Raw genomic sequence first — 25,295 nt, forward strand, 5'->3', positions numbered from 1 at the left:
ATAGTCTGTTTCTTTAAGCAGCCAAACGAAATCCACTGTTGCAGCAAATGCTGCTATTTGTTCACAGTATTTTTCCTAAAGCTCCTAAAATATACCCTTCCATCCACCCACGCTCCAATAGGCTAGAATAGAAAAAACTGTAGCCACAAATAAATGAGCCATCACTGGATAGGTAGGAGAATTTCCAATTACATCGAAAACAAGGAAACTGGCAACTGCATTATATAGCATACTTGGTTCATTTATTTAGATAAATGTAACTGAAATGTGATACAACTTTTTAATTATAGAAGTGTAGTAAAAATAAAGTGTTTGTTGTTGGAATTCCAATTGCAGGATTGCAAACTTATTCCCACTGGGACTGGTACATGATTTAGCTGCTTCTTTCCTGAAAAAACATTGCACAAGTATTTTGACAGTTGGAGAATAAAAAGAAGTATTGAGAGATCATATTTATTGCTGCTCACAGGAAGACTTCAATCTGATTTTTCTCACCTGGCAGTCTCATGTAACCCAAACCCACCTGTCTTGCCTTCCCCACATCATGTGAAACAGTAGAATCTGATTTTTTCGTCAGTCTCCATATGCCAGTGCAAAAGCATCTGAACAGTACTCTCTCAATTCTAGGGAAATTTTCCACGTTCTTGTGTGTGCGTATGCATGCACGAATACAAGAGCTGACCGTTCTTTGATATTTAGAAACAGTTGCACAGTTCAATCTAACATTCAAATGTGATGTCTCCCCAAGTTACATGCACAGAATTTCACTGCAGGCTGTAGGTCTGCTGGATGTCCCTCACTGCCAGGGTTATGAAGAGGGACCGTGGATCCTTTCTGTTTTTGCGGACTGTTATCTTCCCTCTCAAGGCCTCTCCTGTAAAAGAAAAAAGGAAATTAATACTCTAACATTACTGAATCACACACAGGAACAGCAAAGATACATTACATACCATTATGTGGCATGAGAAGCTGTTCCAAATTAATCAGAATTAAACAAAGCTGCAAAGGCTTCCTTTGTGTTTTCAAAGCTCTAAACAATGGTCTTGACAACAAAGGTTAAGGCAAACCGTTCAACCTGGTGAGGCGCTGAGCTATGTCTGATGCTCCTCAGATCACCCACCCAAAGACCTGATAGGCCAGTTATTTTACCTACAATTTTTACTATTCCCCACCTCCTCACCCCAGTTTAAAATACCAATATACTCATGAAGTGAGTATATTGTCCTGAACATTCTGGACATGAAAGAAGAAACAAAGTTAGGAATAACACAAAAGCATAAAAAATGCAAAATTGCTAGTCCATAAAATTTAATACTGTATTATTCTTTTGCTGAGCTCCCTAATTTTTAATTACACATCACTATGCAAATAATGCATCACTATGGTCAATGCTGAGTAAAACCACGTAACCACACAACTCTCTGCTTCAGATGCCACGTGATTTATAGTTGAACTGTATTTCATTTAAGCTCTAATTAGTTTGTAAAACAAAACATCAGGCTTTTCTGACCACACCACTCCGCCTGTGTGGGTTTTTGCTAAAACCAGAGAAAACCCTTTGATACAGAAGGAAAGAGCTGAGGGACATCTCCCCAAGGAGAGACACAACCTTCACTTTCAGTGTTAATAAACCTAAGTACAAGCTTTCCTCCTAGAGAAATTTCAGGCCTTGTTGTTTCCATGTTTAACATTTTGTCTTAGATTGTGCTGATCACATCTGGTTCCACCCCAAGGCAGCTACAGTTCCACAGCACATCAAATTTTTCCACATTTATTCCTTACAGAATGCAAAGGTCTGTTCTAGCTTGTAAAAGCACTTTCAGATTCTGAAATAGATGATGAGAAAAGTTAAACCTTCTGTGCCAATTTAGGAACTTGTGTATACAAGGAAGAGATGGTTTACATTTCATATGCAAGATACGAGACTATTTGGGGATCTCTAAGTCCAATTTAATGATCTGACAGTCTATTTTATTGTCATACAAACATACTCTATGGATAAGATGTGAAAAGCCCTTATAGCCATGCAACATTCTGCAACTTCACACAGGACTGAACGTTCATCTTCACCCCTCACACCAACCACTGTTAGTACTTTTCTATCTCATTGGATCCAAAGTATTTCCCAGGTGTTCACTACTTACTGTGATTGTAACAACAAACCATGGCTTTTAAAAAGTTGGCATTTTCAAGATTCTCATTGCAAAAAATGAAAACAAACAGGCATTTGTAAACTAAGCCAAGTTCAAGTTCAGTAAGAAATTTAGAATTCTCCATTTGGCACAATTCTCAGTTGCACCCACAAACAGTAAATTGACACACGAGCCATGTTATAAATAAGAAATGCTGGACATTTTGCCAAAGGCTGCAATATAAACACCAAAGAAAGCTTTTCAACAAGAATAACTGTGGTATCAATACTATATAAGAAACAAGCAAAAAATATTATTTGATTTTTTTTTTCCCCATAACTTAACAGTTGGAGATTCCACTTCAATTCTTGTCCAGCTTTATTATTAGGACACCCATGATGGACACAATTCAATGTGATTTGCAAAGAACTGCAAAAATGGTTTCACAGATCATTTAAACAGAAATTTGCCAGATAGAAGGACAAAGTAAAGAAAAAAGGGCGTTACAGCTTCTATTCAGTTAAGAAGTTTAACCTAGTTTGAACATACAGATTCTCAGAACAGCTGCAAAATGATTTGATATATTTTAACATCCTATAATAACTATTTTTAAGACATTCAGTAAGACTAAAGAGCTTCTGAGAACTAAAATTCCATGATTTAAGTAAATCTGTACATCAGTCTTGCCATTTGAAACATTAATACAAAGCAATACGATAAATGAAGTACAAGTCTAAATGTAATTTCATAAATTAAAGCTGACTTCATAGAACAGAACCCTCAGACTCTGTCTGTAAAGGTAGTTAATGAAACAAAGCATTCCATTTTTCCATTCAGCTATTTCTTATGCAGTAACCACATTAAAGCTGCTTTTCTAAACAGTCTTTTCTGAGGGCCAAAGCAAAACAACAGCAGCGCAACCAAGTCACAGAAAGGCAGTTCTGAACAATTAATCAATGTCACATAGATAGACCATGACTGATGTTTTTTCACCATCGTGCTGTCCTGCGAGCTGCCTGGAGGAAGCCGTCCCGGGGCCTCAGCTGCATCACCTTGCTCTTATCACGCTCAGCTGAATGCAAGTAAACCACACAGTGCCATTGCAGTTTGATTAGGACAAAACTGAATCCATTACAATCTTGCTCCCACAATTTTATTATCCCCTGGGGAGCCCTGAAATTTGTCCCCAAAAGAAGAATTCAGCAGGATTGCTGGACAAGCTTGCTAGCACAGGAAAAATGGCATCCCTAGGTCCGTACTGACCCACTGCTGATGACACGCTCTACAGTAATCCCTATACATGTGCTCTGAACACTCAAATGGTTTATTTTGATTCTGACTTTTACCATCATGAAGCTGTACACACTCATCTTTCATCTTATGTATGTGCAATACAATCATGCAAAGGGCAAGCCTGCAGGTTAAGAGAGAAGATACTTCTCCATGCAAGAGCCTCTATCACCAAGAGTGTTTAGGCCCACTAAACCATATTTTTTTTAGTCTATAACTTGGTTCATCTGAAAGGATTTGACTGAACCCAAAGACTGCATGCGGTCTCCTGTACAAATATCCGTAACACCTGCTTAAAGCTCAAAATGATCCATGGCAATGAACTTGTAATGTGAAGAACTACTCCGCCTTCCAATACAATTTGTTGTCCCCTTTCTCTTTGATCACAAAAAGATGCAAAGAGATACTGAAGGTAGCCAGTAATCAAGGTCTTTCAGGTTTCCTTCTTTTCTTCCTGTGGAAAAGCTTTACGAAGCTAACAGTGAGACAAGTAAGAATATGGTACTCAAAACATTCTTCATTCTGAACACCATTACAATTTAAGAACCTTAGGAAAGATCTCACTGGAATTGCCTCAAAGAGAGCTGCCAAAAAACTGCAGTGGATTTGGGCTGAAGAAAACTTAACTACCTAACAGCCAGTGAGCAATACCTTTGCAAAACCCCTATGCTGTAAGGACCACAAGCTTCTAAATGGTTCATATGTGCCTTCACAGTTGCACAGCAGTAAGCTTTGACACCACTCTTCATGACAAGGCTGTCCTTGTTTGAGACTGACAATTTAAACATTATCTAGTTTTCCACTCTACTTTAGACTAACTTGAACCACTATCACATGCAGCACTGAGGTCTAGCATGTAACCAAACAACAAACAAACCCAAAAAACAAGTCTCAAAAGCATTACTCTGGAAGACCTGGCTAGAAAGTAGTTTCCAAATACCATCTATCTTCTGAAAACAAAAAAGAACAATGAGAGACAGAAATTGTTTGTGGTGGGACCAAAAGCATTTGAGACATCCTTCTTCCACTGGCTGGTTGCTTTTATAAACTAAGCAGGTGTTTGCCAACTGCTGTTGAATCACTGTTTGGCCTCTTCTGAAACTATGTTGAAGTTGTGTCCTTCCCCTTCATGCTCCGAGTACATTCTCTGAGGAGTTTTTGTACCAAATTGGATGTTTTGACTCCCCAAGACAAACTAGGCTGTTGAGTAAGGTGACACAACCTTGTATGGCTGCTTAAGACAACACGCACAGCCTGCAAGTGTCTGAGATTCCAAAGATAGCTCAGGCACCAGAAATAGTTGCCACAGGGAACAGGAAAGAGAAGATACATGGTCCTCCAAAATGTATAGCTGCAGTAGCCAAACTCACTCACCTAGAACTAGTCTTAATTCACCAGTTTAAGTAATAGAGATCCTAAACTGTATAGCTGTGTCCCAATCTTTCTTTCTCAGCAGTTCTGAAAAAAATAAATTGCTGTTGCTGTATGATCCATATCACCTTGCGGCTGCAACTTGCAAAGGGGGGGCACACAGACCAGCACAAGAAGTCCATCCAAGTTTTCCTGTCTAGATACAGAACTTCTGTTAACTTCCAACAACATAAAACAGCCACGGGAAGAGATTATCTCCATTTAGTGCCTGAAATATGCACTTAGAAATGTTTCTGGAAAGTCAGCAGGATGATTTTAAACTGCAGATTTCAAAAGGTGCGGCATAGGACACGCAAGATTAAAGTGTGACCACAACATTCAAGTTTTAACAACTACTACATTTTAAAAGCTAGCATCATTTTTGGAGGTATCACTTGTAAGTAAACAAGTGACAGCGTTCTATAGACATCATGTTGCAGCTGTAGAGAGGCAAAACAGACACTAAAACCTCAATTAGGAACCAAATTATCCATCTGGGATACACAATACTGAAGTATTTCCATATAAGATCAAAACATTCAGACAGATTAATTGTGCCAGTGTTGTTTTCCTATTTTTAACAAAGCTCTGTAGGTAGACAAATTACCATTTTTCAGTTTGTAAATTCACAGCTACCCAATTATAGAGACTGGGGAGTTAAAGATAATCAAGGATTTTACAGGGGCTTAGTCACGTGAGTTCTGCTTCGGTTTTGCTGTGCTGGTCCCTTTTAGCACCAAAGAAAACAAATCAAGGTTTTATTTCCACTGCCAGGCAATATCAAGAACACAAAATGCCGACAATATGCTGGTTTATTGCTAATAGAATTTGCTTGCCTACAGATCTGGGTTTTAACTTAACGCACCACTACAGAAAAGATTCTGTGGGCCCTTTAAAATAATATTTGCAAGCATTTTATTTATTTAGTAAATGCTTGAGACAACTAAATAAGGATGATTATTCTGTATACAGTTTTTTGTTTAAGAAACTTAGCAGGAATATTTCAACAAATAACAAAAGGAAAAGACATGTTTGGACCATGAATAAGAAAAAGATACTACTTTGGCCTCTCAATTTTCATTTTCAAAAGCTATTAAAAGGGCTTCTAAGTGATGCTTTCTGCTCTGTAGGGAGCCTACAATACAATACTCTCTTGTCTAAGAAAACCCAGTTTTTATGGCGATAAAATATTGTCTGGCTTTTTTTCCCCAGTTTCTTTAATTTTACTGCTTGCTAAGCAGTTAAAGCATATTCAACATGCTGACACTATTTTGTTTTACTTCATTGTATATCAGCTTCAAGTCTCTCATCACAGTCTGTGAGAAGGAAAACTACCTTTTCAGAATACCTAAGTAATAAAAGATTATCCCCCACTCTCGCATTAACTCTAAACCAAATCAACATAAACTAGCCATTAAAACGATATACAAAGCTGTCTGCCATAGTTAGGTATCAAGAACAAACTCCGTGGCAAATCAGAAGGACTAATTAGGTGTAACTTTTATTGTTTCACTCTCCAGATCTTTGGACCTAAGGGAAACCTCTCCCATTTCATCCCAGAGAATTTGCAAACGTTGCACACCCAGCACAGGCTGTGGCACAGACGGCAAAGGACAGAGGATTAGTTGCAAGCCCCATCTTTTGGCTTGTAACGGCTTGATTCTGTTATTACTAGAACAGAGATCAAAACATTCAGTCTTTTTTATGGCTGAGAAAATAGATCTATTTTTACAACACATAACCTGGTATCAAACAGCTGAGAAAATAAGCTAGTTCACACTGCAGAACAAAACAATTCTGCCGTGGCATAAAGGAGCCTTTCCCTGTTAAATACGCAGCAGGTTCAGATATCTGTAAGCTCAACCTCCTTTACAGAGCAAATCCAAATACAATCAGTGCTTTATAACCACTTCAGGCATATTCCCAGAAGCTATAAACCATCTGATAGAGACTTTAAGATAGCTTTGCTATTTTACTGAGAACTAGAAAAGTGAGAGAACCATTTTTCTTTACTGGGGAAAAAAACCCCAGACAACACACACTGTCCTGCTTGAAAAAAGCTTTCAAAACAAGAAAACATTTTAAATATATTTTATGCCACCACATTCCTCTTTCACAACCTATTAAAGTAGTGAAAGCAAATATCACCATGGGTACACTGGCCAGATTATTGAAGACTCAAATAATATTTTTATTTTCCGGTATTTACTATGAAAGGAGTTTGTCCTGACTCAGTCTTGCAGACAACACCAAGTTGGGTGGGACTGTTGATCTACTGGAGGGTGGGACGGCTCTACAGAGGGATCTGGATCGGCTGGATCAATGGACTGAGGCCAATTGTCTGAGGTTGAACAAGGCCAAGTGCTGGTCTTGCACTTGGGTCACAACAACCCCCAGTGCTACAGGCTGGGGAGGAGTGGCTGGAAAGCTGCCTGGTGGAAAAGGATCTGGGGGTATTTACATTGGATATTAGGAAAAACTTTTTTCATGGAAAGCATTGTCAGGCATTGGAACAGGCTGCCCAGGGAGGTGCTTAAATTGCCATCCCTGGAGGGGTTTAAAAGACACATGGACGAGTTTCTTAGGGACATGATTTAGTGGACTTGGCAGTGTCAGGTTTACGGTTGGACCCAATGATCTAATAGGTCTTTTCCAACCAAAATGGTTCTATGAATACATTTAGTCACAAGCAGGTCATCTTCGTTGTGTTTCCCAGTGTCATATATACATTTCTTATTCTAAGAATTTATACAGAGGATTGATGAATATTGGTAAAAATACACAGATGAGCATAAAGGCTGAAGCCTTCAAATGATACAAACATGTTTAATATAATATAGTTACTTTTTCCTTCAGTTAACTTGCATTGAGAAAGGTCCATTTGAAGGAAGTTTCCCCAAAAGCTGAGTGCATTTGGAGTGGAGCTCCATCCAACATGTCCGGCAGAAACAACGCATGGTAAAATAGTAACAAGCAGTGCTAATTCATTAATGTGTGACAGATGAGAAAGATCTGGAAGCACAATTTTACATACATTGCAAAAGAAGTTTGAGCAGTTTGTTTAGCTGCTAAAATGGCAAGTGAAAGACTGAAGAAATCAAAGAATACATTTAACTACAAAATTACCAACATGAATATCTGAGCCACTAGTTTTACAAAGGAAAAAAACTCACAATACGGAAAAATGGAAAATGTGGAAATCTGTACTTATAGTAAGATGTCTTGAGGAAATAAGAGTTTTGGAACAATGGAGGAGAAGGACCCAAGTCAGAGAGAATGATTTAAAAATAAATACAAAAAAACCCCAAACAAACAAACAAAATCACTTAAATTAAGCAACACTACTGTGTAAGTTTGAGGAAACACCTTCTGCCCTGATGGGCTTATGGCATTAATGACAACAAATATTGCACAGAAATGAAAACTGGGATTACAAAGGAAAAGGAAATGATATCAGAAGTTTATCTCAGAATCTTCTCTAATATCAGAAATAACAGGCAGAGAATCCTAGATTAAAGTGGTAGTTTTATATAAAATATAAAACCAGACAGAAGGGGTAAAAGGATGGGAAAAGGGACCTTAAATAATTATGAAGAGAACACGACAGGTAGAAAGAGAGGCGTAGCTGGAACAAGATTTGTTACAGGAATAATTTTAAGAAATATGAGCTAATAAAGAGAAAGGAAGGAGTTACAGCAAAAGTGATCTTGAAAGTCAGCTAGGTTGTGTTCACTGCTTCAAAGCACACTGTTTCTGCAGCTGCCTTCAGAAAGTCACTGCACCCAGGCTCGAGTTCTAGAGCCAGGCACATCTCCCACTAATTTCACACATTTGGTAAATGTCAAATGATCTATGTAATATTAAATAATGTGCATATTCTAAGAAATGTCACTGCACTTCAAAAAAATACACTTTGCACTCTATGACATTGAAATTTAATGAGTTGCAGCAAGGAGACCTTGGCCAGCCTTATCTAGAAGAAGAAACTCAACACAAGCCGAGTACAAATGCACTAATGCATATGTGCACCTAAGAAGTGACAGGACCTGAGAATATGCAAATAAAAATTATTTAAGACTATAAAGTCAACGCATGAAAGAGAGAAACAATTTGTCAGATAACACAGACCATAGTACCTTTATGAAAGAAACTCCTGGTAAAAAGTTGTCACGGCTGATAGCTAGAAGGGGCAACTGTGAAAGTGATTGAGTGTAAAGGCTGCTTTCACCAAGGTACATTCATAATTTTTCAACACTTAATGTCATTCTTAGAGTATTTAAGATTTGAATTTAATGATAACAGCAGTGTAACACAGCCATTGTTGCACCACAACTGAATTTAAATATACCTGCTTCTACAGGCATTGGTTTCTCCAGGAGAAATATTGTCTGTTTCCAGTGTGTTTTGGCACACAGGGGACCAGTTGAAAACAAGACCTGCAACGGAAGAGTTCAAGAGTTTGATTAAGAACAACATTTTTGATATCACATCACATCAATCAATTACCAAACACACATGCACGTGAAGTGTTTGCTAGAGAAAAAAAGACTCACTGCCAAACACCTTCAGGCAGAATAAGATTCAAAAATATGTGTTTTAAAAATGTCTGAGAGATTAGGGTAACTCCAAATACTTACCTTGTTGTGACAGTCCTTCTCGAAAAATATATCAAAATAACCAGCAACTGCCTATAAAAAAAAGAGGAAAATACAAATATGATAAAGGAGTAATAGCGGCACTCAATAAAAAGTTTATCATTAATATATACATTTATTGGGATTTCTACTCCTTTTCAAGCCCTTAATAATAGGAATAAGCTTAGATTTGTGAGTTCAAGCACGCTAGAAATCCCAAGACAAAAAAATAAGCTGTCATCACACCTTAGTTCTACTTGAGAATATCCAGTCCACTGTAACCGCATTTATGACATATCCAATTTCAGTCTGAGTTTCCAAAATAACCCATGCACCCTAACTGCAACCAGAATAACATGTGAGGAAACAGACTTTCAGATGTGCAAACCCACAAGCATAAAATTCAGTCCCTGTCCTCTATGGCTCCCATGACTCTAAATACAGAGGGGTCCTGCACGCTGTGTTCACTCTTTGCATGGATGAACATCATTTTCCATAAAAGCTGCCTGTGAACAGAGGCAGAGCATAACCGGGTAGGGAATATTAATATTTTTCTTCCTCTAGTACACATACAGATAAGGAAAAAGATTCACAAATACCTCATGCTGGCCTTTTCAGCAGTTAATAGTGTCTAATAGTAACTCTCCATAGGATTCCTTCTTCTGTCCCTCCTGCCATCCTACTCTTAACCTCAAAGAACCTCTCTCTTCAGCGCATAATTCATTAGCGGGACTTTTCTTTCAGCTTGAAGAGGAAAAGAAAACCAAAAAGTCCACACACAAAAGGGTATATCGACACTATTAGTTATACAAAAAAGCCTTGTGAGAGTCCCAGAAATTCCAATTCAAATAAAGAACTGGAAGATGCTCATAGAAGACCATCAACGCCACAGTTTCTCCTCTGAAATCCTGTTCACGCTCACCTTTACTTGCTTTCTACTGTCTCCTAGGAAAAGGCTAAAGCAAATCAGATGGTGGGCCCAAGGCACTTATGCTTCTCTATTACATGACAGCCTGGAGAAATGACTCAGAATAGAGCTTTTGAGGAACTCTAAATACAGAAACTGGGGACTCTCTGTCCCTCTGGCAGCAGGAGGGGAATTCTCCTCACGTCAGCTGTTGTACATTCAAACACAATGCACACAAATTTGGTGATGGCAAGCCCACGGCATGAAAATTCACTGCAAACAACTGATCATAACCTTTCTCTCACAGCACCAGTGTTTCTCTCCTGGTCTAAGCCTAGGAAATGGGTTGTTTTGAATAGTTACAAAGGACAAGTTCCGTAGCTTGTCCTTCATATTCACCGAGACATGGATTGTGATGGAAAAAGTCACACGTACTTACAAAATTAATGTGAAAAAATGAATGGCACAGGGTTTTATCATTATGAAATATGTGATCTGAATGGTTGATAAACCATTCTGGTGTTTTTCTTCTGTAGTCTAAATGCAGAGCAGATTTCACTAACACAGTGGTGAATACAATGTCTTACAGCATGTAAGTCTGTGTTAATGCGCCTGTGTCAGCTTTTAAGCTACTGGCACTCCAGAGGAGCCTGGAAAGTTCCAAATTCCGATGTGGGTAAATATTCTTCAAAAAACCAAAACAAAACACCAAGGAGACACTGAGGGACCTTTGTGACAAATGAGAAACAGATGCTGGAAACTGTGACTCTTCCATCCCCTTAGTGAAGTCCTATCACTCAATGCTGAGAATCTCATTCCCAAGTGAATTACAGCCTTGTCTCTAATATGCCTTTTTGAGTAAAGACTGAGAAGGTTTTGACAAAGCTTTTTTGACCCAGACTACTGTTATTGATGCACAATCTTTTCTAGACATTAGTCAGAGACCCACTAAGTCATACAAATATTTTTCAATCATCAGGTCAATACTGTTGATATGTTTACAAATAAGACTTAGGATATGATTACTGAAGAAAGGAAAACAAGGCTGAGACGACAAAAATACGCGAAGAACTGAGGGAAAAAAGATTGGCCTACAGAGAATATGAGACAGTCAAGCTACATTTTGGAGCAGAAAGCTAGAAGCTCCAAGCAGATATACTATAGTTAAGGTGGATGCAATTATCTATAAACTTGGCAGCAAGAAGCAGCAGAAACACCCTACATACTGCCCTGAGGAAATAAAAAATCAGTCAATGACACCGCATCTCTAACACAAAGTTTTCTTTGCCACGTCACTGGCAAAGTATTGGAGGATTCAAAGCTTCACCACAGTTCTAGTGATTTCTCTTTTGATGTTTTGTGAAAAGCTGGACATGAAATATTAGAATTTCTGGTTCTCCATGAAGACATAGGAAATCTTCCTGGAAAGAGCCATGAAAAACTAAAATCTCTGACTGCAGTTAAGAAGCCTATGTCAATACTCCCAAGTGAAAGCGCTAAAAAACCCTAAACCAAACCAAACCAAAATAGAGCCCACCCTTAAAGTATATTAGCTAAGCCTTGCAGCACTACATAAATAATCTGGTTTCCTATGTTAACATACTGGGAAAAGTAAGAAAGAGAAAAAAGGCAGAAGTGAAATACAGGCAGATGACGCTTTCTACAGTTTTATCTACAATCACTAGCCCTGTATATTTGAAAACAAATTTCACTAATCTAAAAACCTACACAGATCGAAGTTGAAATAACCTGATCATACAAAACTAGCCATAAAATTGTGGTTTCAGTTACCGTCGTCTTTTTAAGAATGTATACCTTCTCTTACATCTTAACGTTTTAAAAAATTCATTATCTGTTGGGGGTTTTATGCTGAAATGCACAATACGTATCTTCTATGGTTAAGTACATTTCAGTGAAATAACTCTGTAAAAAGTAAAGTTCAAATCATTTTCCTTTCATTTCTCTTTTGAACATCCCCACAAATCGCAGCAGCTATGACAGTCAATCACAAACTTCTGTTAAATATGCAACATTCCAAAGACAGACATTGCCAACATTTACAGTGTGAAGTAAGATTAAGTCCTCCCTTCTTCTGGTAACATTTAATACGCAGCTAAAAACAAAATATAAGGGAAAAAAAATTATTCCCAAGTGGCATGCTAGAAGCAATCACAGACACAAGCATATAAATATGGAATACAGAGCTGGCCAGATTTTTATTAAAGGTGTCATTTTTTTTTATGAGAAGGCAAACTAAGGAAAAGGAACAAGCAAATAATTCCCCCATAAATCCCAGATGATGCTTTACAACCACTGCCTTAGTCTCTCTGTCTCTATTTTGTTTTATTTTAAGCATAAGAACAGTTATTTCCTCCATTGTGGTTTTTCCTCATCTTTTTGCTCCACCTTTGACAGCTCATTTACAACTTCACCAATGACTAATCAGCAAGAACTTAAATCTTCTCTGGAAGAATCTTTCAAGCACCAACCTCTCAAATACCATGGAAGAGGAAAACACAACTAATGACTTCTAAACTGGTAATAAATAACTGTACCTCTAGCCTGACACATGTTCTAGCCTCAAAGGATGTTAAATATTAGGAAACTGCAGAAATATTATTCTTCACGGTCTCAAAACAATTGCCAGGAGAAAAGCAGGACTATGGGGACAGAATCTCCAACCCCAGAACAAAGTCTCCATATCTCCCAAGGGAACTAATAAGGTTAAATAAAGAACTAAGGGAATATTTAAGACTAGATGTGCATTACTGAGACTGCAGAGCAGTATCCTGGAAGGGTCAACAAAGAGTTCAGTCAACAACTAAGAATAAAATATTTCTAAAGTTACAACAGCAGCCACTAACTTCTATGCTGTTTTGTCAAATATGGGGTTTGATGAAGGGTTCCTGTAGAGTAGCTTAAGGTCTTAATCCATCACTGATACAAACAGAACTGTAAAAGCAGCACTTCCTCCCAGTAAGATTCACTTGTCTTCAATACATTTTTCTTGCCTCCCAGATAACTTGAGCCTATTTTTTCCCCCATTTATTCACATAACATGTACTAAGTAAAATAAGATACAAAAAGCTTTAACATATGTAATAGATGAATATTAGGACATATTCCTTATTTATACTCTTCCACTTAGAGTACTTAGGTGAAAGGGGAAGAGAAGCCTAAATTTTAATTCCAGTATATGTGAATACTAAGACTTTTTTTCTAAAGAAAATGGCTGTCTCTACATGCGGCATTTTAACAGGATAAAACAAATGAGACTGCTCAGCTCCTTATGAGAACTCACAAAGGCAACCTTACCAATTCACTTAGGAACTAGGAAATTAAAAATTATCATCATCGCTATCACCTACAGTGAGTAATTTATCATTCTTGCTCTTCACTAGTATCATGTTCCAGCAGTGAGTGGCTACAACAAATACAATTAGACAGCTGGCCACAGAAGTGGGAGATAATGTGCTTTTGATGGAGTTTACCCAAGCATGGAGATGGAATGTTTGTCACCCACGCGGCAGAGTTGCTGCGCTTTTATCACAAAGAAACCCCTCACTATTAAAACCCAACTATTTTGTGCTTTAAAAAGAAGAAGAATCTGGAGATCACTGTAGGGGAAGCTACCAATAGCCAAATAGATCAGAATAACAAATCCTGCTTTGTAACATGATAGAGTAGTCTTTCCTTTAAACACACCTTGAATGTCTGATTTCTGTTTAACAGTGGTACCCAAAGCCAGCTTTCCAACTTTTAGCTTAAAAAATTTAGTTTCTCACCTAAGACTGGAATTAAAGACTTAGATAATAATACTTATTGTTGGCTCCCAAGTGGATGATTGGACATTAAGAAATAAAACTGCCTAACATGTACAAAGATTTCAACAAGCAAAGATTTTCCCTTTTCAAAATGATTTTCTCTAGTCAACTCAACTTTTTTCCTTCCTAAACATTTTAATACATCAGTCACGTCCTCTGGTTCATTATCCTTCTTTCACCCCCTTCCTCCCCCCCACTTTTTATACATATCCCCTGCTCTGTGACAAGATCTCCTGGGAGCAATGAAGAGCTACTGCCATTTTCCTCCCAGGGGATATTGTTATTCAGCGAGGAAAGATCAACCTTGATGGACTCACAGGGGAAACGCTGGCAAACAAAAGAGAAAGTTTGTCAATTGATTTCTACATCGAGGGTAATCACCATTATATTTTATGTCAAAAGCTCACACAGTGATCAACTCAGAATACAATTAATAGAATATTTTCTTAGCAGCGTTTACTAACTGATATTAGCCAGATGTCTCATTAAAATCAACAGTGACAAACCCTAGCTCTTTACCAGGGAAACGCACTTTCACAAGCTAATTACATTTATTTTTGGCCATTATCGTCGTAAGAATGAAATCAAGTCAACTTGCACCACAAGTGCTTTGAAACAATTTCATATAATGATCCCATGCAACCATTTTGTGCTTTGAAAATCTTCAACCCTTGAAAGCTAAAATAATGATAAACAAGCATAATCCTAAAAGATACTAATTGGTGGCAAACCACAGGAGGGAAAAATCAACAGAAAGAACATGTGCTCTGAGAAAAACCTCGGCTTCCCCGCACCTCCAAAAAACTTCTGCAAAACTAAGCAGCACATTTAATGTATTTATTTTTGCTCAATCTTTCTGTATTTCTCAGCTTTATTACGATTTCTTTTTCTTGAAGACTTTTCTAATTACTTGAACACCTAGAAGAGAAACCTATTTAGAGCATTAAGTGTTTATCTTAAGGATATGCTGTATATATAATGCATATAAAATGTATTACACGATCATCTGCAATAAACTTAAGATGCACTTACAGAGAGGCATCGGGTTGATCTGTTATGAGCATGACTTAATACTCTGCTAGGTTGGGGTTTTTTGTCACATCTGGGGGGTTCAGCCTGGAGAACAGCAGCTGAGGGGAGATCTTATCACTGTCTACAACTGCCTGAAAGGAGGTTGGAGCATGGAGGGGGTTGGTCTCTTCTCCCAAGTAAGAAGTGATAGGACAAGAGAAAATGGCCCCAGGGTGCACCAGTGAAGGTTCAGATTGGATATTAGGGAAAACTTCTTCACTGAAAGGGTTGTGATGCACTGGAACAGGCTGCCCAGGGCAGTGGTGGAGTCACCATCCCTGGAGGGCTTTAGAAAGACCCATAGATCAGGTTCTTAGGGACATGGTTTAGTGGTGAACTTGGCAGTGTTAGGTTAACGGTTGGACTCCATGATCTTAAAGATCTTTTCCAAATGATTCTATGATGTCCACCACGTAATCCCCTCCACCCATGCAGTGCCTCGGAAAGAAGCAGCATGGAAACCCCACTCCCCACCACCCAATGACACAGTGTAAACTAGGAGTTGATCTGCAACAGGAACCCCAAAACAACTAACTTCTCACTGTGCACCCAAGCTTTCCGCTTGTTTGGTTGTTGAGGACAGACCACTTAATAGAAGGAGTCAAAGTTCTGATGGCAACGCTACTCTGAAGTTGCTTTGCTGTTGATGGCAATGTTAGGAGTAAGACAACCAAATCTGTTTTCACACTCTTATGGCACAAAAAGGGCTGAGAAAAAGCTGCTCAGGTTGTGAGCTAAAAACCCCTGACACATATAAGCAGATAGGAATGGATTTCCAGACTGCTATTACTGTGAAATATGGTTTTTTTGTAAATAAAGTAAATTTTTTTAAAAACGTTCATATTTTAAAAATGCAAAAATCAGAAGAACCATGCACAAAAATAGAGGATTTTGGGACATGTAAGCAGATTTCTCTTTTTGTGCAAAAAAACCCAAAAGCCAGTAAAACAACAAAACACAGATGCAAACAAGAAAACCATCAAATATTTTCAAAGGACAAATTGCAATCTTAAAGCATCTCCTCAAAAATTCCCAATATAAATAATGGACTTTTATTGTTCATTTACTGCAAGGTTAGGCAGCCTGATATGATGGATGAACTGTCAACCCCCAACTAAACTTGTACAATCCATCATAGAAAGAGTAGAAATTTCACTCAAAGTGTCAATAAACCTAAATGATGAAGTGCAAAATACTTTACAGAGTCCTGATCATTTTTTAGAACCTGCATTCACTGCAAAATTTCAGAAACACTGCTCTTCTCCCAGCTCCCTCCCCTTCTCCCAAGTTATCATAAAATGCAGGTGTACATCTTGATTTATAAGTCAATGATACCATAGAATCATAGAACAGAAATGAAGTTATCATGAAGGTTCAGTGCTAGGGAAAACAGTATTTACAAAATAAGCTACTTTGCTCTACCCAAACATCAAAAAGATTGCCAAGATTTTGTAAAGATTTCTGTTTAACTGATCAGTTATTCCAAAGTGGCCACATTAAGAAAATTAATGCAGGGCTGCACTGGAACTTGGTCTGAAATCAAAGCTGACCCTGCCCTGAGGCAACTAGAATTATTATATGATTCCATGACAACTAAAGGCAGGAGATTTTTTTATGACTGCACAATAAAAATTAAAGATTTCCATTTAATAAAAACCAAGAGGTCACTGTGTCTTAATTTGGTGATCACTAACAAATAATTATGAAGTATTTGTATACAGCTACTAACGCTAATAACAATTCTTGAAGTTACACACAGGTGAAAACTTCAGTTTATAACACGAACAGATGCTTATGCATCCTGTTATAGCGCAGAAGTGGTGGCAAACGCAGCAGCATCAACTAACAGGTAGACTCATCCAAAAATGAAGTATTATGTTGTTTTGTGTAGGTATTCAATATTTTTACATTATCTAGTAACATATTTTTTGTATCAGAGGAAGCCTGCATCTCTTCTTCATATACACACACAAAAGCCAAGTAAACCAGCTGCAGCAGACTTAACACAATATATTAAAAATTAGCTACAATTACCCCTATGGACTTGATTCTGTATATGCTGTGACTTACATAAAGCTAAGCATGGAACTCCCAGGTGAAGTATCACAACACACCAGACTACAAACATTTCAGGTTTTACTACAGATCTCAGAGCCTGCTACAAACTTCTGTCAAAATTGAGAAGGATACTTCAATAAATTGGTAGAAAGCATTTACAACTGATGTTGAATGTAGAAGCATATTACAGCAATCATAAAATCTGTAAAAATTCGGTCATCCTGCCTTTGCTTATTATTACTGTTTAAAAACATAATCCATTACTTTAGCTGAATCTCCACCAGACTTTCTCATCTGTACCTAAGCTTTATCTCAACTGCCCTATCTAATGATAATGCTACAAAAGTCCTTCTATTTGATTCCAACAAAGAAAGCAAGCTGCACATCATCACAGCAAACAGTTATCCTCACATAGGTACCAGTCTAAACATTTCTAAATATTCATGGTGGAATATCTAATTTGCTTTAGCTTTAAACACATTCATAGCATCTTTATTTCAGAAATCACACCCTTACATGAATTATGTTAAATACAAATATTTAGTTATCTTTCTTGACGTATGCTTCAAAAATGGAACACAAAACACAACATAAATTGCATGAGCACTTGCAGAAAAAAATAGGGGGCGTTTTTCATTAATCCAAACCTCAGTGTTTTCCTCTGTTTTCTCATAGCTAGCAGATACTGAATGAGCAAGAAGAAAAGCAGCAAAATAAATGTGTATTTATGTGAGTTCATATTGAGCAATGTAGGCACAAATTCAAATAAGTGTTTGAAAGATGCCCCAGTACTGAGTTTTCATTTAATTCTAAAGCTCGGACTGAGCTTTTCTTTCCTTTCTTTTTACATTGACTAGTGTTTGACAGCTGAAGAATACTTGAGTGAGATGACATTCGCTGGAGATTCTTCACTCAATGCAGTATAATCTGTAAGATGAATATGCTTGTGTTTGCTGTAATTACAACTCCTCTTCAATCAAATTCCACAGCCTTTCTAGAATTAGTGTTGTTTTGAATATAAGTCATATTAACTTACATAAAGTAAAAGTACCAACTTCCATCCAGTAAATAAAACACATGTAGTAAATGCCCTGGTTATCAACCAGGGATTTAATAGATGCAGATTTTAATTATCTATTTGTTCCCCCTCAGTTTTCACATGTAAAATTAATGAACTTCCCTGTCTGAGAAACAGTTTGCCATACGACCTGCTATATGTTTGTTACATGAGCTATAGTCTACCTTTCCCATACCTATTTTGTTTTCCACTCTTTTTACTAAACTCAGAAAAGCTTTTCTGCAAATAGCAAATGCATCATTCTTGAGCACAATGGCAGCATGTCTGAACAGAAAACTCTTCTTTCAGAAGATGGGCTAGAGAACAGAACAAGCTCAGTGCTAAGGCTTCTTATCTATTACTTTCCTCATCACCTGTATGATATCGTAACACTACTACTGGAGTTTTACATCCATCTCTCTGCAAAAAGGGCTCATTTTACACCTCTGTCCTGCAGAAATGAAGGTTTCAAGGCAAGAATCGATGATAAATGAAGCTTCAATTAATGCACTGTCTATTAGTCCAAGGCAATACTGACCATAGATGAAGAAACTAAAATTGTCTTACCGTACACTTTGTGCTCCTTGTAATGGTCAGAGTGAAATCTGAAGAGAATTCCAAGTCTGAAGTGGATGCAGTATTACAGTCAATATGCTGTCAAAAGGAATAATACAATTTAAATTCAGCAGTTACCGACAGAATTAAGATCTTTCTTTGGATGAAGGTTGTTCAGTTGCTCCCATAAAAAGACAATTCTCCTAGGGCAATACTAATTCAGCTCTCCAAAAATGGGCAAAGACCTAAAAACCACCTAATCCTGTGTGCACACTGATAAAATACCTACAACTCCTCTTCCCCAAATGTCACAGTAAACAGACATTTTGACTAGTAGTAGTTTGGAACTAGATATAGTAGCTCACTACGTTCGAGAAAGTTCCTCTTGAGTAACTTTCCTGACGACAGCTGCCCACTGCTGAGATTAAGTAGCTTCCCCAGGCATCCAAATGGATATCCTCAGCAGCAATTCATGGCCACAATTTCTCCAGTCACTTCAGCTACATGAATAAACTCAGAGTTTTTAAAGAGCAATAAGCTTTGTTTTTCAGTTGTTCGCAAAAATTTCACCACATTTTTTCACTGTATGAAGTTTAGTTGACATACTCAGCTAAAATGCATTATCCAAGATAATCATATACCGCAGAAATTAAGTGTCATGTAGATTATTAATCAGTATTTTTATGTTGCCTCATCTTTCTTTATGGATTGGTTTTCTTCCTGAAAAGTTACATTATAAACTATTCAAAACAAGCAGCAGCTAATTTGAGAAAACACACTGAAGTATCTTCTGCAATAATCATATGATAAATTGCAACATTTTTAAACTTTCCCTCAAAAATACAATCCATTTGTTCTGTGGAAAGGCTATTGATTAAAACAATTTACCTGTAATGCCACTGTTGCTCAACTCATTAGTTTTACTACTTTGTACTGTTAACTCCAGCAAATGAGCTCATGCATTGACTTGAGGTTATATTAAAAATCATGATTGTTACTGAGAACAAATTAGTATAAAACCATTAAGCACAACAGTGAAATGCTGCATGATGACAAACTCTGCTAAGCACACACACCTGAGTCAGACAGCGACTGCTCATGACGGTATAACGTTAGAAAAGGACATGTGCTATTACCAGTAAAGCATTTTCCTTCTAAAATGACAGCAGTTTGCGGACTACATCAAGTAAATTTAACTATAGTTATTGTTATCAACACTTTCCAGATGTTGTTTTAATTTATTTGTTTGCCTAACGAACTGATAAGAGTTCAACTTACACATGCAGCTGTTAATTTGAGCACGTTACATGTTCATTTATACCAAATGCGACCTATTTGCAAAAAATATTCAACTACACTTCCACTTGAATCAGAACAGGCAAAATTACATTAAAAAAGGGCAGGTGAGAAAAGTGCAAAGAGCGAGACAAGCACAGTCTGACCTCTCAGATGCCCAACAATTATGGCCTCAGATTTTTAATCTCGGCACCTGTCTTGTGCATCTTCAATCACTAAAAGTAGAATTTATCTTCCCTATAATCACATATTCCAACAACTGAATTAATCCTTACACTCAAAGAAAACAGACACTTGTAAGCCTCAAAGTCACTCAACTTATTATAGGTGTCCTTAGGAATTTTATTTCACTAACTGTAGAGGAAGTCTAGTCAACGAGCTCAGAAGAAAACATAAGACATATCTATAATGACTTAATCATCTATGAATAAAGAATCCTGAATAAAAAATAAAATAAAAAAGGATAGAAGGATAAAAAAAGAAGATGTACATGAACAGAACAATCTATTAATACAATTAATACAAGTTTTACAGTCTTATAAGCAGGAACCTCATTGTATCTGTACAATTTTGAAGGTGCTAAAGTTTGTGTGTGTGTATTTCCTCACCAACCCTCCATAAATAAAAAAGGGAAATTTCTAATCTGACTACTAAATATTGGAGAAGGGTCTCGTATGGTACCTTGATCACACTGGCTGTAGATATCAGTGTGTCTGGATGCAGCACCTCTACAACAGCTTCTGGAATCACAGCCTTCTTCATGCAAGACATGTCAAAGCCATACACATCTTCCCAGAACAGCAGCTTGTCCGCATGCTTATTCAAATCCCCCACAGCTACTAGACTAATGGTGCAAACGTCAGGATAAACTGTAACAACAAACAGATCAGTGACATCTTCTTTCAGACACACAGAAAGAAGACTTCTCTTCCAGTGATTAACATCGTAAAAGAACAAAGAACTTTTTTCAGCTCAGGGACAATTAACTTTTTCTGCTACATCATTTTCTGGAGTCCCATTGGTCCACAGAGGAGACTGGACATTAGAACTTGATTTTCCAACACCATTCTAGTAACAGTATTTCCTGTTCATGAAAAAAAAAAAAAAATCTCTGTAGCTGAATCCCACTGCCAGGAAATGACTGGAAACTTGATGTCTGAAGAAAATAATCTGGAACATCCTATTCTGGCTTCTATACAGAGACTGACCTAAAATGTATTTAATAACTGTAGACAGACACCCAAAGGAAAATTCAAGTAAGGCCTTTGCAATAACAAGAAACCTCTGTGAAAAGACCTTATTTTCAGAAAAAAGCAAATATTCTTACTCCAGAGTTCTATTGCTGTTTCTTACCAACTCTGGTTGGTACTTGCCTTACAACCTAAACAATTATTTCTGGGTACTGGAAAAGAATACTCACTGTGTCTGCATCTGAAGAGTATGGAAGTGACCCAACAGAAGAGAACTTTCTCATAGATTCCCCGCCCAGTTTTAGGGTGACAGCTAATATTTAAGAATATCTTTGGATCACACACCTATTTACAGCTTTTCCAAATAGTAATGGAAGACTAACATTCACCTTTTTAACAGCTGCTGACAGCAAAGCAAATCAAGCTCTTGGAAATCTCTATCTGATTGGAAAGACACAAGGAACAGCTGTTATGAACACAGCTGTTTACAGCACTATTAAATAGTAAGAGAAGCTCCATTTATATTTGGCTAGGTGTCTTTCCACAAAGAAATTGCTATGTTTTGTTTTTAGAGTTTTAAAGCATTTAAAGCCACATATTCTTGATGTGGCTTCAGAGAAAAGTGCATACTAATAAACAGCTTATTGTATTTTTTATTGATACATGAATGTGGCAGCGTTAATAAAACTGAAGCTGAGTTTCTCTTTTCCTCCCCAAAATCTGTTGAACTGTAAAATTAATTTTGTCTTCAGCTCTGCTTGAGACTGTAGCTTATCAAAACTGAGTATGGAGAAATCATTCATATAACACTGTAAAATACTGACGACCAAAACACCAAGTTGAAATTAAACCTTTTATACAGCGAGAGTAGATATAGCCTTAAGGAAATAAGATTATAAATATTAATGATAAAGAAGTCTTCTCTAAAGAAGTTTTTTTTTATATATAAAGACATTTGGAATGACTAGTTTATGCAAAATATGAGCACACCTCCTGTTTCTTGCTTTCTGACTGTTTAAAACAGAATAAATAAATAAATATCAGCAAGCTTAAATTGGAATCACACTGGTAAACTATCATCATCCGTACTTCACAGATGAGGAACTCAAAGCAGAAGGTTTCTCCAGGAACAGCCTACAATTAACTCAGCAGTTAAAAGGCAGTTTGACGAGAATTCAGAACAGGAAAGTGTTCAAACTGTCTTGACTGAAACAAATAATTTGGTTCCTGCACACCTGACAGCTGTCACATGCACAAACATTAACATCTGGTGGTAGGAGGACTTGTAAGTAGTTTCTGGAGCCATCGATAAGGGATTTCCATTTCTCGAAGCTTTCATATTGCTGTTTACTACTGTGACAACTGCATTATGTTCAGCTTTACCTCCCAGTGTTTCAGACCTTCAAGAGACACCACTGATGCTCCAAAAAATAAAAGTGTGAAGCAGACAACAAGAGCATCTGCATTTTCAGTTTAGCCTGTCAATAGCAACAAAACAGTAGACAATGTCTGTTCAGACTTCACAAAAAGAAATCCGTGTTCTAGCAAGACGGCCCAGGCAAATGACTAGTGATACATTAATGTCCAGATTCACAAACCCACTTATGTCCAGAAACCTCTGCTGCATGGAAGTTTGCCTGGAAATGTAAGCATTTCATCTAAATATCAGTCTAAATAATCTGAACGCTCAAGAGTTTTGTAAATGTCTAAAAGCATCTGCTTAAAATGTCATTTGCCATTTCACCCATTATCCTCAATCCCCCTGAAAATCCTCTGCTCTTTCTGCAACCCTGTAACACTTCCCTGTGCAATCCTGACAGACTTGTCATTTTTTTTCTGATTAAGCCTAGAATTTAATAATTATTCCTTCTCACAGGTGAAATGAACAAAATGCTGATTGGACAAAAGCACATATTCCTCAATGCTCTCTCAGATTCATCGTTTTGACCATCTGTGTCCTTCTCAACTCAGTGCCCACAAGTCATCTGTCACTAGTAACAGCTCACGTGGTGAACAGAATACGATGGGAAATCCTTCAGCCCTTAGCAATGCCTCACAAAACTCCAGGACGCTGAAGGGTAAAGGCAGCAATCCTCCAGATATGCAGGAATAATTCCAAGTGAATACCATCACCATTCTGACGTGAGCAAGCAAATAGTATTACATTTTGAACAATGTCTTCCTTATCACACCTCACCAATGTGCACTGCACTCAAGTGTATGCAAATATGAACACTCAGCCAAGCAACAAACAGATGGGTCCTGGACAGTCAGAATTTTATGTTCCCAAATAAAGCTATTATATACTGTACACATTACCCTAGATAGTTTGGCATAATCCACTACAACATGCCAATAGGCTAAATTGAAGTAATGATGATCTGACTGACTGAACACAAATCCAGACATTTGGATTCAGTTCTCAGCTCAATCCCTAAAAGATCTGGCTAAATTGCAGCTGCTTCTATTGCTTTCCTCAGCTTTCAAATGGTCCCTGTAATAATGATCTTGGGCTCAATAGTAAAAAGTGTCATGAGACAAAATTAAGTTTTATGGCAGATTCAGGAGCTTCTCTGGTAGGACTTCACCTCCGAACGAGCTCTTAGTTTTGGCTCCCGTGAATTTGGATGTGCCCACAGTTCTGCTGCTATTCATCTACCCCGCAGAATGTCCATCTTGCTAAGCTGCCCCCTGAGTAACTTCCTCAGGAATCTCAGGCACAGCCATTTACCTGCTACACAAGCTGGCGGAAAAGCGGTCATTATAAGCATCTCAAGGAAACAGCGTTCCATTTTAAAATACTTCAATTTCTGGTCCTTCTTTGTGTAGCTTTGGTAGCAGCTAAACATAAAAGGATACCTTAACAATTTTAGGGGATGTCCTCAAAACTAATTATACAGCAATGTAAAATTATCAGCATATACCTACACAGAGTACACCATGACGGTGTTCAAGATCTGGCTGGACTATGCTGTGTTACTGAAAATAAAAAAGCTTATTCTGTCATACTGTTCAAGTGGCTTCTACATATTTTAAGACATAAACAGTAATTTCTTGCTCATATATTCAGCTTTGTGACTGAATGTTGAACAACTGCATAAACCCCTTTTTTCTGCTGCACCCGGTAGCATACAAAGGCTCACTGCAATCAAAGGGAAGCGCTGCAGCGAGTGCTGTTACATAGTCATTAATCCAATCATTAAGTCACTGTAGTGAAACTAACTGTGTGCATGGTTAGCACAAAAGGGAAAAAAAAAACCCAGACTGATGACTACGATTGAAAAGGTCAATATGAAATACGATACTGACAAAGGAATTAAGCACAAGGAATAGAACATATGCAGAACTCGTGCAGAAAACTGCACCACATGAGGAATAAATGTTTACAGGCGTTTAGACACTGTATGATGATGCTACCTAAGCTATGTAAAAGGATAAAAGAACTCTACTTCAAAATAAAACCTTTTTGTTCTGTCACTTATCTGCCCTCCAACCACAAAGAAGAAGGACATAGTCCTACCAGGACAGGATAAATATGCTGAACAAAATGTGATTCCATTAGTTATTTCATGTGGCTTCTTGGGTTTGAAACTACGTCCTCCCCAATGCAACTTCCCGCATCCAGAAAGACATCCTATGTATTTTTCCCCTAATTCATAGTAGCTTGCTCAGTGCTGTATCTTACAGAATAGAACTTATTGTCCTCTGTTCATAGTTACGCAGAAATTGGCATCTGAGAAGGGAAAACAAATGCCAACATGTGTGGGAAGAAGTAGGGAGGAAAAATTTAGACTGTACTTAAGAATAAATAACCCCCTCTATTCTTAAAAATACTATTAACTTGAGACCTTGATACCATATCCAATGTTCT

General features: G+C 37.6%; 1 protein-coding gene across 1 annotated transcript in view; it reads right to left on the bottom strand.

Annotated features, from left to right (window-relative positions):
* Positions 1 to 220: 220 nt before the first annotated feature.
* Positions 221 to 25,295, bottom strand: part of PRMT3 (protein arginine methyltransferase 3) — a 51,142-nt gene continuing 26,067 nt past the window's right edge. Inside the window, exons 12-16 of the mRNA XM_082058497.1 lie at positions 20,916 to 21,103; positions 18,951 to 19,037; positions 9,470 to 9,520; positions 9,181 to 9,268; positions 221 to 874 (exon numbers count right to left, since the gene is read on the bottom strand). Of these exons, the coding sequence (XP_081914623.1) occupies positions 765 to 874; positions 9,181 to 9,268; positions 9,470 to 9,520; positions 18,951 to 19,037; positions 20,916 to 21,103 (524 nt within the window). The 3' untranslated portion in view covers positions 221 to 764. The remainder of the gene's footprint in view (positions 875 to 9,180; positions 9,269 to 9,469; positions 9,521 to 18,950; positions 19,038 to 20,915; positions 21,104 to 25,295) is intronic.

This window comes from Streptopelia decaocto (genome assembly GCF_964273445.1).
Source record: "Streptopelia decaocto genome assembly, chromosome: 7".
Taxonomy (NCBI): Eukaryota; Metazoa; Chordata; class Aves; order Columbiformes; family Columbidae; genus Streptopelia; species Streptopelia decaocto.